The 17,058-nt window shown below is 37.6% G+C and overlaps 1 protein-coding gene across 2 annotated transcripts; it reads right to left on the bottom strand.

Moving 5' to 3' along the window:
* Window positions 1-499: 499 nt before the first annotated feature.
* Window positions 500-9,714, bottom strand: CCDC190 (coiled-coil domain containing 190). 2 transcript variants are annotated; one of them, XM_051999144.1, is made up of 4 exons: window positions 8,158-9,714; window positions 5,282-5,480; window positions 4,443-4,572; window positions 500-2,633 (listed from the first exon to the last, which is right to left on the bottom strand). In XM_051999144.1, the coding sequence occupies exons 2-4, from the start codon at window positions 5,466-5,468 to the stop codon at window positions 2,030-2,032; spliced, it is 921 nt and encodes a 306-aa protein (XP_051855104.1). In that variant the 5' UTR covers window positions 5,469-5,480; window positions 8,158-9,714; the 3' UTR covers window positions 500-2,029. The 2 variants fall into 2 exon arrangements, with proteins under 2 accessions (XP_051855104.1, XP_051855105.1); XM_051999145.1 differs by lacking the exon at window positions 8,158-9,714 and having other exon boundaries at window positions 4,443-4,569; window positions 5,282-5,625.
* Window positions 9,715-17,058: the final 7,344 nt, after the last annotated feature.

Here is a 17,058-nt window from a genome sequence, read left to right as displayed (position 1 = left end):
GAATTTTTTGAACCGAAATTTGGTACTTGACATTTTTCCCTTATTAAATTTCAAAGGGAGTAGTCAGGACAGAGAGGGATTTAATGGTCACTTTTGGCCTTTATTCCCTGTCAAGATTCTAGGTGCCTAAGGCAGTCCATGAGTCTCAGAGGGAGACCTAGAACATCATCTTTAACTTTTTGCACCTTTTTTTTTCATACACCCAGGACATAAACTGCATTTGGAAATAACCACACTGGTCCCTTAGTGTTACTGGCCAAGATTTAAAAATGGACCTCACTTACTCTAAGATCAAAATTTGAGTGGTTCTCCTTTATGCTTAAGAAGACTTACTAGCTTTGAAACAACTTTATGAACAGAAGCCAAGGGTCTTGAAACATTTTCACTTATCTTATGGAAATTTACAGCCCCTTAGTATGGAAAAAAAACAAAGTCCAAAGCAACCTTCCCTCCTTGCAAGGTTGGAAAAATACAAACCTCAGAGTGTCAGCCTAAATAGTTATATGTTATGGAGGGACTTTTATTTTTGAAAAAGCTTTAAAAATAAAGTAATAATCAGTTTTTCTGAAGCTTTCTTTGAATTTGTTTCTCTGCCTAAAGTGTTGGCTATGTGATATGTAGGAAGCAGGATAGAAACACTCCAAAAAACTTGACTTCCAATGAGTTGAACAAAGCCAAACTATGCTCTGTTCTCTTATCAGGACAGAAACGATTTTTGTCAGATTAAGGAGTGGCAGGGAAATAAAACCTGAACAGCTTAGAAATATGGCAGCAAGCAGAGGTCATTGAGGAGAAAATTATTTGTTTTCAGTGGGTCAGGGCAGCTGGGTGATAGAGAATGTTGGGCTGGAGTCAGAGAACCTGTGTTCCAATCTGGCCTCACACTAGCTGTAGGACTCTGGGCAAGTCAGCTTAACCCTGTTTGTCTCAGTTCTTCATCTGCAAGAAAAAAAAAAATAGTTGAAGAAGGAAATGGCCAATCAGTCCACTGTCTTTGCCAAGAAAACCCCAAATGGGTCCTCAAGAGTTGGATGTGACTGAACAAGAGCAGATGGTCATGAGCAGCCTATCTATGGAAGGGAACAGACTAGATACTCTCCAAGGTGTTTCTGCTTCTAATGCTTTTCTGCTCTGTCATCAACTTCAAGCCTAGTGATGAAAAAACTGAACTCAACATAGGGATAGACCTGGGATTCTAATCTTGTCTTGATATTGATCACTAACATATCCCGGACCCTCTCCTCATTTGTAGAGTAGAGGTATCATTAATAACTGCATTATTGTGAAACTCCCACAAGATCTCCCAATACATATATGCAAAGTGCTCTGCAAAAATCACAAGGCTGGAGAAACAACATTGTTATCATGGCTACAAATTCCGGAGGGCACATTGTGTCCCTTTGTCAGTAGATGGCAGTTCTGGAAGGGCTTCAGGACAGGCCTGGTGGATATCTCATCCAAATGTCATTTCAGGCACAGATCTGAATTTAGGTTCTTATTAGCATTAGTACAATTTTTCAGAAGGCTTCTTTTTGTGTAGTTGATAGGTATCGTATTCTTCCTTATTTCTGTTAATACAATGCAGCAGAAAAAATGAATGCATAAGATTTGAGTTTTTTATTTTATTTTTTGTACAAAACAGTATTAAGTGACTTGCCCAGGTTGCATAGTGTCACATGTCTGAAGCTGGATTTGAAGTTGTTCCTCTTGATTCCAGGGTCGGTGCTCCATCCACTGTGCCACCTAGCCACCCCAATGTGTAGGATTTCTTTGTTGGATTGTGTCATTCCCCCCCCCCCCTTTTTTTCCCCCTATTTCCTATTGAAGATGTCTTTTTAAATTTTTTTCTTTCTGGAAATTTATTTATTTTTTGAAGTGTATATATATGTGTGTGTGTGTGTGTATACATATATGTGTGTGTGTGTGTGTATATATATGTTTTTATGAAGATATTTTAAGGGTACATCTAGCCAGAGATTTTAACACATGCTTTTGGCTAGCTGGACCAGAATTAGGCTAGAGAGATACTTCAGATGCTTAGGCCTTTGTCTGACTTGTTTCCTACCCCAGGCTGTAAGCATGTCTTGTGCCCAAATATTTCCGCAATACTGATCACCCTCTCAGATTCAGGGCGTACTCTGTGCCGGAGGTAGCGGGCATTCTTGACCTTGGCAAAGAGTTCCAGGTAGGTTGGCATCGTGTCCACTGTTCGGAGGTAACTGTAAAAAGTATAGGTTTTGCCCTCAAAGGTAGGCATCTCTCCACCTGGATTATACCTCTGGTTTTCAGTGTGTCTGCCAGGCTTTGGGCCAACCCCTCCATCAGGGTTGACCTCCATGATTTCTATCACCTCGCCTTCACCCTGGGGAGCACCAGGGACGCCTTGTACTCTGCTGAAGGCTCCAGGCTTCTGGAGGTCAGCAGAGATGCCTTGTGGTTGGTCCTGGGGTGGGTTAATGAATGTCACTGAGCTGCTCCTTGGGGCTTTAGGTTCACCTCCAATGGAGCTGGGGGCCCTGGAACTTTGAAAAAATGCCTCTTTGTTCTTTATGCAGTCGATGGGATATGAACTTGGTAAATCTGTGGGTTTGGAAGCTTCATATTCCTTGATTTGGAGCAGAGGAGCTTCTCTTCTGGGAAAGGGAGAAAAGACTTTTAAGTGTCCACGAAGTGGTTCACACTTTGATTCAACAATTTTTTGACATAATTCAGCAAACATTTTCCACCTACTTTGTACAAGTCTCCCATGCTAGGTGTTGGAGATGCTAAAACTTGAGGAGAAATGGTACAATGGAAAACATGCCAAATTTGGATTTTAAATCCCTAAGCTTCCTTCTTAATACTTAATACTTTTAGGAAATCATCCCTCTGGACTTTAGCTGCTTCTGTAAAATGAGAAAGCATGGCCAGATTAAGATGCTTCCAACTCAATTCTATGGTCTTAGCTTTCAAGCTAAAGGAGAAAGGGTCTCCTCCACTTTGGAACTCCTTAAGCAGAGGCTGGATGACTAGATGTGTTCTAATGGAGAGTCCTTTTTGTGGATGGGTCAGACTTGTCCCTGAGGTCTGTTCTAACTCTGATGTTCTATGATTTCTTTGTAATCACAGTAATTTGGATGATCTACACACTTAAGATAGGCAGATAAAAAATGGCCTTCAGGCTTAGTTGTCTCCATATTTTTCTAGACTACTCTGTTGAACTAAGACCTTTAAAGTTTATATTATCTGATACTTTTTCCATGAGTCACTGAAAAGTGGCTAGGGCTCCAGAAATACTTTGATATGCACTTTAATTGACAGAACTCCACTAGACATGATAAAGGCTGTCCACCGTGGAGAGCTACTGACTGCCCAGAAGGCAATCCAGGGGATCTTGGATTTAGTGTATTGATCTTCATTCTCTTCTTCAGATTTTCATAGTCTACATACATCTTAATATTTCTATTTTTTTTGTTTTAACATTAATATAGGTAAACCATAGAATTTGGATAGACCAATGACTAACCTCTTTCAAAAAGGATTGTAGAGATCTGTATCGCAGAGATAGTGATTTTCCATGTTTGTTCTTGAAAAATTTGAGTCATAGGATTGGGTAATACTCATTGCTCTTTGAACGCAGGTAGAGAGTCCTGAGACACCTTCTTTCTCCCCTCCTACTACAATGAATCATCCTTCTGCAAGGGCATGCTTTTTGTGTCATAGTACTGTCTTGGGTGGGTCCCCAGGTTGAAATTTATCCCTCCACATCTATGTTCTACCCTTCAGTCTTTCCCAATTTTCTGGCAAAGTATCTCAAGTTACTCTGGGTCCTTAGAGCTCAGCTGTCAAGCAAATGATATTGGTTACCAATTCATAAGCAATTTATACAGTCAAGAAATCAACAGTTGTATATCTAAAACTTGCCATGTGCTAGGCTCCAGGGGTCCTCAAACTTTTTAAATAGGGGGCCAGTTCACTGTCCCTCAGACTGTTGGAGGGCCAGACTATAGTAAAAACAAAAACTTTGTTTTGTGGGCCTTTAAATGAAGAAACTTCATAGCCCTGGGTGAGGGGGACAATTGTCCTCAGCTGCCGCATCTGGCCCACGGTCGTAGTTTGAGAACCCCTGCTTTAGGAGAAAGGCTCTGTCTAACAAATGGTACATGTAGGGCTTATTCAGGCTACTTCTTAGCAACTCACGTAGTTAACTCTGAAAAGCAAAAAAGAATAAAACTGACGGGTCTAGACGGCTACTTCCTTTGCATCCTGGGATTCTAAAACAGGGGCTATTTCTCAATATATTTTTGAAATTATTCTTTGCCCCATCACTTTTTAAGTTTCTTGAGAGGAAAGTCTATTGTCCCATTTGTTTCCCTTTCACACAGTTATAAGTTATTGAGTTCAATTCAATTGAAGAGAATATGATCGTTCCCTAAGACACTAATCTCTAAACATTTCCTTACCTAATGACACCAGCTTCAGCGGTTGTGTGCCTCTGACCTCTCTTTTGGGGAATTATAGGAATTTCTGGCTTCTTCTGAGTCCCAAGTAAAACACCGCTAAAAGATGAGAACTTTTTCTTGGAGTTTTCTGCTTTGATAAAAAAAGAAAACAATAACTGAGGAATACAATGACCTATGCTTATGGTGTGTGTGTGTGTGTGTGTGTGTGTGTGTGTGTGTGTGTGTGTGTGTATTCTTAAATCTTTTACTCCCAGGAAAAGTCCTTGGGCTATCTCTCAATGTGTGGATGGAACATGTGGGCACTGGGAGAGGAAAAAAAGCAGTTCTCCAAAAATTTGCCTATGTGATTTCTAATATCTAGGTATGGTTTTGAAGTAGGAATTGGAATAAAATGGAAAAACAGGTTGAATCTAGGCATTGGAAGGAAGAAGAGAATGAAATTAAGTTATGAAGATGAAAAGAAATGGGCCAAATTGGCAGTTGAGGGGGTAAAAGCTGAAGAAGGGCTGGATCAGGGAATCACCTGAGGGAAGCTCAGGATGGACTTTTACAGGTGTCTGTGCCCTGAGTACTCTAGAGGGCAGACTGGATGAAAATGAAGGCTGAGGTGGGACAGAAAGAATGGTTGTTCCTCTGAGGATTAGAGGTCACCATATTCAATTTTAAGAAGTCACAGACTCCTAAACTAAACTCTCACTGACTGACATTGACCGAGGCCCCTGAAAGATCACCTGGATCAGTCCCTTAAATTGTGGCAAGTTGGGTTTCTTTGACCTGGGTGAGCAATGAATGGCTGTAAAGCTTCAATTGTTTCCTAGTGGAGGCAAGAAGGCTCTTACCCTGCCTCAGCTTCTCCAATTCTTTCTGCAACTGCCTCTGCTCCTTGGCCACGGTGTTCACACGATAGAGACGACATTCCTCCAGCCAGAGCAGTCCTAGTGCAAGCCTGGCTTCAGCTCGTTTGGCAGCCTTCCTCTCTGTCTCCCACTGTCTGGACAGATCCCTGCCCAGCAAGTGGCGCCTCATTTTTTGGGTGCTCTTGATACAGAAAAGGAGGGTAAAGGCAAAGAGATTTTCCAAAGCCCAATGACTATTCAGAGTTTAAAAAGCAGATCACATTTATATAGAGTGCTTTAAGGTTTATCAATCACTTCTTCCCTCCCTTTTCCCTTCTCTCTTTCTTCCTTTCCCCCCTCCCTCCCTCCCTTCCTTCCTTCCTTCCTTCCTTCCTTCTTCCTTCCTTCCTTCCTTCCTTCCTTCCTTCCTTCCTTCCTTCCTTCCTTTTCTTCCTTCCTTCCTTCCTTCCTTCCTTCCTTCCTTCCTTCCTTCCTTTTTACTTCCTTCCTTCCTTCCTTCCTTCCTTCTTCCTTCCTTCCTTCCTTCCTTCCTTCCTTCCTTCCTTCCTTCCTCCTTCCTTCCTTCTTTTCTTCCTTCTTCTTCTTCCTTCCTTCCTTCCTTCCTTCCTTCCTTCCTTCCTTCCTTCCTTCCTTCCTTCCTTCCTTCCTTCCTTCCTTCCTTCCTTCCTTCCTTCCTTCCTTTTCTTCTCCCCTCCATTTTTTCTCTCCCTTTCATCATATGATTTTGAGTCCCTCATCACTCTCCTTGGATCATGTTCTAGTCTGTCAATATCCCTCTTACACTGTGCTTTCTAAATATACTCCATTTTGACTCTGACCAGTATAGAGTACAACGATTGCCTTTTTTGGTCTGGAGAACATACTCTTATGAATGCAGCTCATTAAACAGCATTAAAATGTTTTGGCTGCCATAGCACATTGTGGACTTATTCTGAACTTGAAATTCTAAAATGTTGATTTTCACATAAATTAATAACTAGTTCTATCTTTGTCATATACTTTTGAAATTATTTTTAAATGAAATATAGGACTTGCATTTATTAAATGAATTAATGTCTCTTCCACATAAATTGCTATCTAGCTCCCTCTGTCATACATTTTTGAAATTATTTTAAATGAAACTATAATGTCTATATTTATTAAAAGCTTTAATATATTTCTATATTACATATACTAATATAAATGGATTTAATTATATATAAATAATATGTAATATGCATATTTTATATATAATATATATAATGATGAATAATATATAACTATAAGTATCATAAATTATATCTTGCTAGATTAAGTAAATCATTCAAGCCAGACTCTTTCAGATCTGGATCCTGTCATGTAATCTATTAACTATTTTTTTTTTAAATAACTTTTTATTGACAGACCCCATGTCAGGGTAATTTTTTACAACATTATCCCTTGCATTCACTTCTGTTCCGATTTTTCCCCTCTCTCCCTCCACCCCCTCCCCCAGATGGCAAGCAGTCCTTTCCATGTTGAATAGGTTACAGTATATCCTAGATACAATATATGTGTGCAGAACTGAACAGTTTTCTTCTTGCACAGGGAGAATTGAATTCAGAAGGTATAAATAACCCAGGAAGAAAAACAAAAATGCAAGCAGTTTATATTCATCTCCCAGTGTTCTTTCTTTGGGTGTAGCTGCTTCTGTCCATCTTTGATCAATTGAAACCGAATTAGCTCTCTTTATCGAAGAGAACCACTTCCATCAGAATACATCCTCAAACAGTATTGTTGAGGTATATAATGATCTCTGGTTCTGCTCATTTCACTTAGCATCAGTTCATGTAAGTCTCGCCAGTCCTCTCTGTATTCATCCCGCTGGTCATTCCTTACAGAACAGTAATATTCCATAACGTTCATATACCACAATTTACCCAGCCATTCTCCAATTGATGGGCATTCATTCATTTTCCAGCTTCTAGCTACTACAAACAGGGCTGCCACAAACATTTTGGCACATACAGGTCCCTTTCCCTTCTTTAGTATCTCTTTGGGGTATTCTATTAACTATTTCTTCTGTCATTGGTCATCCAGAATGATAATCATGTGATTATCGATGTCTTTGTCTACATAGCTAATAAAGAAAATATAAAGCAGTATAGGGCCACAAAGTGTTGTAGCACATTACTAGAGACTTCTATTCATAAATTAGTATTCTTTGAATTGGAGATTTCATTCATAGCATGATGTATTGGAAGGAGCTCTTAATTTGGAATCAGTACCTGGGCTCAACTATTTACCTAAATTGTGTGCTCTTTGGCAAATCCTTTAAAGCCTTTAGGCATCAAATTTCTTATCTCTAAAATAAAAGAAGTGAATTGTATGATCTTTAAGGATACTTGTAGTGTTAAATTCTAGGAATTTCTGATATCCACTCATCATCATCTAGTCCACATCTCCTTTTTAAAACAAAATATAATCAAAGACTTGATCAAATGTCTAAATAGAACCTACATACACCATATTTTACAGCATTTCCCTAAGCTAACTGTCTAGTGACCTTATCAGAAAAAGAAATGGAGTTTTGACATGACTAAGGACCATGGGATGGAAGCCCTGGAGCCAGGAGGGACATCACAGACTAAATGGTCCAACCTCCTCATTTTCTAGGAATCCCAGAGAGATTTGTGATTTGTCTAACATCACACACAGATATTAGATATCAGAGGTGGGATTTGAACCAGACATCTTTGGGAACCAGAGACAATAATTCTTTCACTCTATGGTGTTTTAAAGGCAAATGTTGCAGCCTGTTTCCCTGGGAACTCAATCAGCAGCCTCTCAGCTGCTTGCTGGTTAAAACCTCATCTTTCCAAAAACTGAGGAGCACTTACCTATAAAATGCTGGGGCTCTCACACTGCTAAAGACACTCCTTCTTGCTGGGTCAGGCTGGCTCTGGATAAGGAAGCTGGTGTTCCTTCAGTAAACTTTGTCTGCCTAAGGGAGTGGAGGGGGTGGGGAGAGTGTGGTATGTTTGCTTTTTAAGACTCACCCTCTTTGTCCTTTTAGTTCAGAGGCTCTCTTGTTTTCTTCCCACCTCCAGGAGTCTGGAATGCAGATTTCTCTGGCGGTGGGAATCGGTCCTGGAGTGGAGAGGCTCACAATTCTTACCAGCTCAGTAGGCAAATCTGTCCAGGCTCTTTGGGCCTCAGCTGGCATAGCTAGAACTGCTCTCTTCCTCCTCTCCGTGTCCATGGGAGCTGGGGATTAAGTCCAAGAAGGGTTTTTGTTCTCTGTGTGTGGATAGTGTGTGTGTGTGTGTGTGTATGTCTCCCTCCCCCTCATTCTACCCATGTATTTCTCTGTCCATTATCCTTCTCTGTGTCAATCTGTCCCTCTCATTCTCTGTTTTAATCTATAAGTCTGTCTCTGCCTTTCAACCATTTTATCCATTTTATTCATTTATTTCTGGATATTATCTTAAGATGAAAACGGACTTCGGCAAGCCCGTGATTCCCCCAAACAGAAAAATCCCAGATAGATTTCCCTTTCTATCAACTGAGGCATTAAGGATTTTCATTTTGAAAGTCAGCCCCCAAGGGCTCCAGCCCTCTCTTCACCTTGCTCTGACATTCATCATTTTGACTTATTCTTCTGCTCTAGAGGCCAGGAATTTCATGGTGTGATCTACTGTTAAAGTTCTCAGTGTGCCATCTTTCCTCCTAGAGTGAGATTTCACTTCAAGAATTGGTCACTCTGAGGCCTCTTTATTTCACCCTCAGTTCGTCCAGCTCCTTTTTTGCCATCAGCCAGTAGGTTACTCTGCATCCTTTCAAATCCATTCTTATTCCTAAAGCTAGTCTAATTTTATTTTGTCATTGAATTATTAAGGTTCTCCTTTCTGTTCCTATGGTCACCAACCAACCTAGGACATCCTTTACCTTTCTTAGGTTTGCTTCCATTCTCTCCGCACCTGAGCTTAAGGAAAATTCATTTTCCACATTATTTTTATTCTTTGCTTATTCTTTTTGCTTATTTGCTTATTCTTTGACTTAAGTCTGAATGTTATACCATCTCCTCCTCTAAATCAAAAAAAACTTTCAGTGAGACCTATGTGAACTGATATTGAATAAAGTGAGCAGAACCAAGAGAACATTGTGTACAATAACAAGATTATGCAGTTATCCTAATGGACTTGGCCCTTCTCAATAATTCAAGGCAAATCCAATAGACTTGAAATGAAAAATGCAAATCACTTTCAGAGAGAAAACTATGGAGACTGTGGATCAAAGTATATTATTTTCAACGTTTTGTTTCTCTTTTTTTGTGTGTGTGATTTTTCTTGCACTATATTACAAACATTGAAATAGGTTTAAAAGGATTGCACATATTTAACCTGTGTCATATTGCTTGCTGTCTTGGAAAGGTGGGAGGTAAGAGGAGAAAAAATTAGAATGCAAATTTTTACAAAAATGAATGTTAAAAACTATCTTTATATGCATTTGGAAAAATAAAATACTATTTTAAAAAATCCTAAAAACAAACATTAATTTTCAGTGACTTGCCTTTGTCTATAAGGAAAACAAAGGTCAGATAGACTTCTCAACTTGCCATTCAAGGCCCTCTATTGCCATAATCCACTTTTCCAACCTTCTTGTTATTGTTGTTGGTGCTTTGTTCTCAAAAAGGAATGGTCACCTTTCCTCTTGATAAGAGCCCCCTTCCCCTTGTTGTTTGCCTTTCAGAAGATCGTGGCATTAAGGAAATGATATCATGACATCTAAGTGAAATGGATTTAAATGAGGAAGAGCTATGCAAAATCACCTCATTCTCTCCTCTGGAGCTATCTGGGTCCAGAGGCAAGATAAAATCAGGATGACTGGAGATGGCTCTGAATGCATTGCCCATTCATTATCACCAAAAGTAGACAGGACAATGAGTGAATGGCCCAAATTTCTGGGATATCACTCAATACTTAAAGGCATTGTTTAAATTAAATGTGTATAAGTGCCTGTCTCTGGGGAAACAAAATGCTTAGTTTCAGTCTACATTATTTGGGGCCCACACATTGCCAGTAGTAAGAAAGAGGGCCATAGATGTGTGTCCTCACTTAGGACTGATCATTTTTCTGTTCTACAAGTGATGTCAGTTCAGGACCACAAAGAAATTCTAGGAAAATATGAAGACTTTATAGATGGATAATAGCTACTTAAATACTAATGATAACAGCATTCATCATTTCAGTCTCTTAGTCTTGATCATGCTTGGGGACATGAATGGTGAATAAGATTAATGGTCCCAAATGAGAAGGGCTATTGGATGGGTACTTGAACATCCAATTATGCTTTGAAGGGGGAAAGGACATTTTCAGCTTCAAATACCACAACCATCACCATCTCACAAAGTGATTATTGGTAGAAATTATCCCTTTCATTTTGGAGCATATATATCCAGGATGTCATATTTTGAAGGGGACAGAGCATCTCATTTGTTTCTCAGCAGGTTAGGACAATAACTAATATAATAATAGCTAACTATTGGCATTTTTAAAATTCAATATTTGTATAGATATTTGTAAAGAACTTTACAGAAATTTCATTTGACCTTTACAATAACCCATTGAGTAGGTACAATCGTTATCTTCATTTTATAGGTGAGGAAATTGAGATAGATAATTTTAAGTAACTTTCCCAGGATCACACAATTAATAAGTATTTGAACAATTTTTTATTAAAGTTTTTTTAATTTTTCAAAAGATATGCATGGACAATTCTTTAACATTAGTCCTTGCAAAACCTTGCATTCCAATTTTTCCTCCTGTTCCCCATGCCTTCCCCTAGATGGCAAGTAGGCAATATATGTAAAACATGGAAGAAATATATGTTAAATACAATATATACACACATATTTATACAATTATTGTGCTGCACAAGAAAAATCAAATCAAACTAGTAAAAAAAGAAAACAGTGGAATAAAATGCAAGCAAACAGCAATGAAAGGAATGAAAATGCTGTGCTGTGAACCACACTCAGTGTCCACTCTCTGGGTGTAGATGGCTCTCTTCATCACTGAACAATTGGAACTGGTTTGAATCATCTCATTGTTGAAGAGAGCCAGGTCCATCAGAATTGATCATTGTATAATCTTGTTGTTGCCATGTATAGTGATCTCTTGGTTCTGCTTATTTCACTCAGCATCAGTTCATGTAAGTCTCTCTAAACCTCTCTAAAATCATCCTGCTGATCATTTCTAATAGAATAATAATATTCCATAACTTGCATATTCCATAATTTATTCAGCCATTCTCCAACTGATGGGTATCCATTCAGTTTCCAGTTTCTTATCATTACAAAAAGGGCTGCCACAAACATTTTTGGACATGTGGGTCCCTTTCCCTCTTTTAAGATCTCTTTGAGATATAATCCAGTAGAAACAGTACTGGGTCAAAGTGTATGCACAGTTTGATAACTTTTTTTTAGCATAGTTACAAACTGTTCTCCAGAATTGTTGGATCCATTCACAATTCCACCAACAATGTATCAGTGTCCCAGTTTTTCCACATCCCCTCCAACATTCCACATTATCTTTCCCCGTCATTCTAGTCAATCTGAGAGGTGTGTAGTGGTATCTCAAAGTTGTCTTAATTTGCATTCTTCTGATCAGTAGTGATTTGGAGCATCTTTTCATATGGCTAGAAATAGTTTGAATTTCTTCATCTGAAAATTGTCTGTTCATATCCTTTGACCATTTATCAATTGGAGAATGGTTTGAATTCTGATTAATTTGAGTCAATTATCCATTTAAAAATGAGGTCTTTATCAGAACCTTTGAAAGTAAAAAAAATGTCTCCCAGTTTATTGCTTCCCTTCTAATCTTGTCTATATTAGTTTTGTTTGTACAAAAATTTTTTAATTTAATATAATCAAAATTGTCTATTTTGTGATCAGTAACAATCTCTAGTTCTTCTTTGGTCACAGATTCCTTCCTCCTCCAGAGATCTGAGAGGTAAACCATCCTATGTTCTTCTAATTTGTTTATAATATCATTCTTTATGTCTAGATCATGAACCCATTTCGACCTTAACTTGGTATATGATGTTAGGTGTGGGTTAATGTCTAGTTTCTGTCACACTAGTTTCAAATTTTCTCAGCAGTTTTTGTCAAATAGTGAATTTTTATCCCAAAAGATGGGGTCTCTGAGTTTGTCAAACACTAGATTGCTATAGTCATTGACTATTTTATCCTGTGAACTTATCCTATTCCACTGATCAGCTACTCTCTTTCTTAGCCAGTACCAAATAGTTTTGATGACTTTTTTATAATATAGTTTTAAATCTGGTACAGCTAGGCTATCTTCATTTGCTTCCCCACCATCCCCCTTAATTCCCTTGAAGTTCTTAACCTTTTGTTTTTTCAAATGAATTTTCTTATTTTTTTCTAGGTCAGTAAAATAGTTTTTTGGGAGTTTGATTGGTATAGTACTAAATACATAGATTAGTTTAGATAATATTGTCATCTTTATTATATTCGCTCGACCTATCCAAGAGAACTTGATATTTTTCCAGTTGTTTAGATCTGACTTTATTTGTGTGGAAAGTGTTTTTATAGCTTTGCTCATATAGTTTCTGACTTTTCCTTGGCAGATAAATACCCAAATATTTTATATTATCAACAGTTATTTTAAATGGAATTTCTCTTTGTATCTCTTGCTGTTGCATTTTGTTAGTGATGTATAAATCTGCTGATGATTTATTCTTGTGAGGTGGAAGCCACCTCCCAGGGGCTGCTGGAGGTCTAACTCAGACCTGTAGAATGGATCTCTTCATGTGAGCCGATGATGATTTTACAAGAAAACTGAGAGGCAGTTGCATTGTCTGACCTCCCTCCTCTTCCCTCTTCTCTCCAATTTATTTCATTCCTCATCCACAAGGAACATCTGCGTCAGCAAAGGCCACCCTACAACTCCCTCAAGTTTTATGATTCACAGCTATGGAGGTTCTAGGAGAATTGACCTGCCCCCTCATTTAGGCATGGTCCTTAACAATTTATGTGGATTTATTTTGTATCCTGCAACTTTGCTAAAGTTGTGGATTATTTCTAATAGTGTCTCTATTATATCATCATCTGCATCATATCATCTGCAAAGAGTGATAATTTAGTTTCCTCATTGCCTAGTCTAATTCCTTTAATCTCTTTTTCATCTCTTATTGCCGAAGCTAGCATTTTTATATAATATTGAATAATAATGGTAATAGTGGGCAACCTTGTTTCACTTCTGATTTTATTGGGAATGGTTTCAGTTTGTCACCATTATATATGATACTTGCTGTTGGTATTAAATAGATGCTACTGACAATTTTAAGGAAAAGTCCATTTATTCCTAGACTCTCTAGTGTTTTTTAATAGGAATGGATTTTGGATTTTATCAAATGCTTTTTCTTCATCTACTGAAATAATCATATGGTTTTTGTTAATTTGGTTGTTGATATAATCAATTATGCTAGTAGTTTTTCTAATATTGAACCAACCCTGCATTCCTGGTATAAATACTACTTGGTCATGATGTATTATTCTGGGGATGACTTTATGTAATCTCTTTGCTAATATTTTATTTAAGATTTTTTCATCAATATTCATTTGGGAGGTTGGTGTATAGTTTTCTTTCTCTGTTTTCATCCTACCTGGTTTAGTTATCAGTACTATGTCTATGTCATAAAAAGAATTTGGTAGGAGTCCTTTTTTCCCAATTTTTTCAAATAATTTATATAATATTGGAGTTAATTGTTCTTTAACTGTTTGGTAGAATTCACATGTAAATCCATCTGGTACTGGAGATTTTTTGAAACAGAATTTGAATTCAGGTCTTCCTGATTCCAAGTCCAGTACTCCATTTACTATGCCAATTAGTTACTTCCTTTGGTTTTCTAGAACTTTTATGAAATCCCAAAGGTTCAAAGCCCAAGGTTCTAGACTGCCTGGCTCTGGAAATCCCCTTTCTCCTCCCTTGGCATTCTCTCCCTTTTTGGGAATCTTCTACACATGGAAACATCCAGGTAATTAAAAACCTGGAAATTCCTATGCCCCTATTGTGGTCAGTGAAGCCTTTTATCTAATCCTTCTGCTTGTGGTATCAAGACTGGAATCTAATTATATGCATCTCCTAGATGTCCTGTCCCTTTCCATAAAGTCCTTGGCCCTTATCTGTACATTCAAGTTGCTCTGATATGCAAAGAATACAACCTAGGGATTCTATTTGGAACTAGAAAAAGTTACAAGAGCATGACATGAAATGATTTGAGTACAAGGTCATGAAGATAGCCATTTATAAAATCACTCTTTCTAGACCTAGATCATTATCCAAGAGATCTTCCCACTGGAGGTCCCACAACTGCTGTGATTGAATTCTTCCTTTGTTTCTCTTCCCTCTCATTTTACTCTTTACTCCCAACTTGGGGTGTCCTTGAGACCTTCCCATGTGTTTTTCTATCCTAGGGTCATAGAAAAAGAAAAGATGATAGAGAAAATGTAAACTACAGAGCTTGTTCTTTTACTCTGTTCTGTTGCTGTCATAATAATCAAGTAAATATTTTTGTGAAGAACAAAAAGGATTATTTGATTAGATCACAGAATGTATCATGGAGAATAATGAGTTACACAAAAGAATATTACAAACAATGAATGGTAAGTAAACCACTCTAAGCAAAAAAGCAACTAGAAATAAAGGAAATTCTACAGGTACCCTTAAATATACAAGAGTAAACTCTTTATTTGAGAGTAAGATAAGATCTTAGTAATGAGCTCAAGTTAGGACAGGCTGTAGAGAGCTTTGATAGCTAAATAGAGGCATTTATGTTTTATCTTAGTGGCAATAGGAAGTCCCTGGAGTTGGTTGAGTAGGGAAGACTCAGAGTCAGATTTGTCAAATTACTTTGACAACAATGTATAAGTTAGTAAAACAAAACCAAAAACAAAACAAGCATTTTGAGTAGCACTTTAATACTTACAAAGCTCTTTACAAATATTATCTTACTTTGTCATCACAATAAACCTGGGAAGTAGCTTTATATAGGGTGACCATTTAATAGGTTATTACAATATCTGGGTGAGAAATAATGGAGATCTGATAGAAATGCCATGATTTCATAAATGAATGGGTATATGAAATAAGGGAGAGTGAGAATTCCACAAATGCTAAAGATAAAAACCTTGGAGTTTGGAAAGATGATGGGTCTTTAACAGACATAGGGAAATAGGGAAAAGGTAGAAAGATAATGAGTTGGTTGTAGGCTTATTGAATTTAGTTTATCTTTAGGACATCTGCATCCAATATGCAATTAATGAGATAAGACTGAAGCTCAGGAGAGAAGCTGAGGCTAAGATATGTAAATAATTTATGGGCATCTGCATAGAGATAATATTTAAATCCATTGGAAGGGGTTTTCATTTCACCCATCCTCCATCCTCTTATTTCCTCCATACCTCCCCTTCCATGATTTTTTAAGTCCTTAGCAACTCCATACAGGTAAAAATAGGAGCAGAGGCACTAGGCTAAATAACATCTGTTGGTGGTTCATTAACAATGCATTATCAAGCACTGTACAGAGCATAAGCAAAAGGACAAGCAAAGAAAGAGTCTCCCCAAAATGAATGCAATCATTCTAAACTTTAACTTCTTTGTGAGGTAGTATGCTACAGAATGACTAGTTACTCTATCAGGAGTCAGAAATATTTGGGTTCAAATCCTCCTTTGGCATTTTCTATCTGTGTCACAATGTGAAAGTAATTTGTATTCTTTGAGTCTCAGTTTCCTCATTTATATTTCATTTGTTGTTTAAATGGTCCTTGTATGATATGACTAGACAAGATTTGATATCTGGTTTACTTATCAGAGAGTTGGAAAAAAATATTTTATAGATATCATGTAGCAACCTAGCTAGAGAAAAGAGCTAGGCAAGATCCAGGATCACTGAAGATCTTTTTTTTTCGGCTTTCCAGAGGGGTTTTAGGCTAAAATTACTTCTTCTTGCCCACTCCTTAAGTATCCCTGGTCTGGGGGAACAAGTCAGGTTTCAGAAAGAGAGACATAATAATAAATAATTAATAAATAAATGTCAAAGCTTCTTTCTTTTGTATTTCTCTAATTACTGGTTATATAGAGTATCTTTTCATATGGTTTTAGATAGCTTGTTAAAGCCAATTGTTAAACTTTGTTTTTTGCTGAGGCAATTGGGTTAAATGACTTGCCTAGGGTCACACAGCTAGGAAGTGTTAAGTGTCTGAGATCAAATTTGAACTCAGGTCCTCCTGACTTCAGGGCTGGTGCTCTGTCTACAGCACCACCTAGCTGCCCCAATTGTTAAACTTTGAGTATATGTATTTATATTTCAGGAAAAAAAAAAAAACCAACACATATATACACATATATGAGAGTTAATTAATAGACACTTATTAGCATACCCTTTATATACTACAGTTTGTCCAGTCATTTCCATTTTGCTTTTGACTATTTTTGCACCACAAACAAATTTATTCGGAATATTTTCAATCATATGGCGAAGACTTTCTTTCTCTGACCTTTTTGCAATCCCTTCCATTTTGAAGAAATTGAGACCCAGAAGGGAAATAAAGTGTCCAAAACTTTATAACTAATACGTACTAAAGCCATGAGCCAAACCCAGTTTTTCTGATACCAGATTCAGTGATGTTTCTATTATATTCCATTATGTATCATTATCTCTGTATTGGTTATTGACAGTCCCATCTAGCTCAACAGCACCTCTTGATTACTTACCCA

Source organism: Antechinus flavipes, chromosome 4 (genome assembly GCF_016432865.1).
Source record: "Antechinus flavipes isolate AdamAnt ecotype Samford, QLD, Australia chromosome 4, AdamAnt_v2, whole genome shotgun sequence".
In the NCBI taxonomy this organism is placed as follows: Eukaryota; Metazoa; Chordata; class Mammalia; order Dasyuromorphia; family Dasyuridae; genus Antechinus; species Antechinus flavipes.
Note: the sequence above shows the minus strand (reverse complement) of the source record. Positions and strands in the feature narration are given on the sequence as shown.

What these genes read in the sequence shown, in the direction of transcription:
- CCDC190 (XM_051999144.1), bottom strand. Translation starts at nt 5,468, where the DNA reads ATGAGGCGCCACTTGCTGGGCAGGGATCTGTCCAGACAGTGGGAGACA. An exon ending in ATTGGAGAAGCTGAGGCAGG is followed by an intron (nt 4,573 to 5,281) that starts GTAAGAGCCTTC and finishes TTTTTATCAAAG; the next exon opens with CAGAAAACTCCAAGAAAAAG. An exon ending in GCTGAAGCTGGTGTCATTAG is followed by an intron (nt 2,634 to 4,442) that starts GTAAGGAAATGT and finishes TCCCTTTCCCAG; the next exon opens with AAGAGAAGCTCCTCTGCTCC.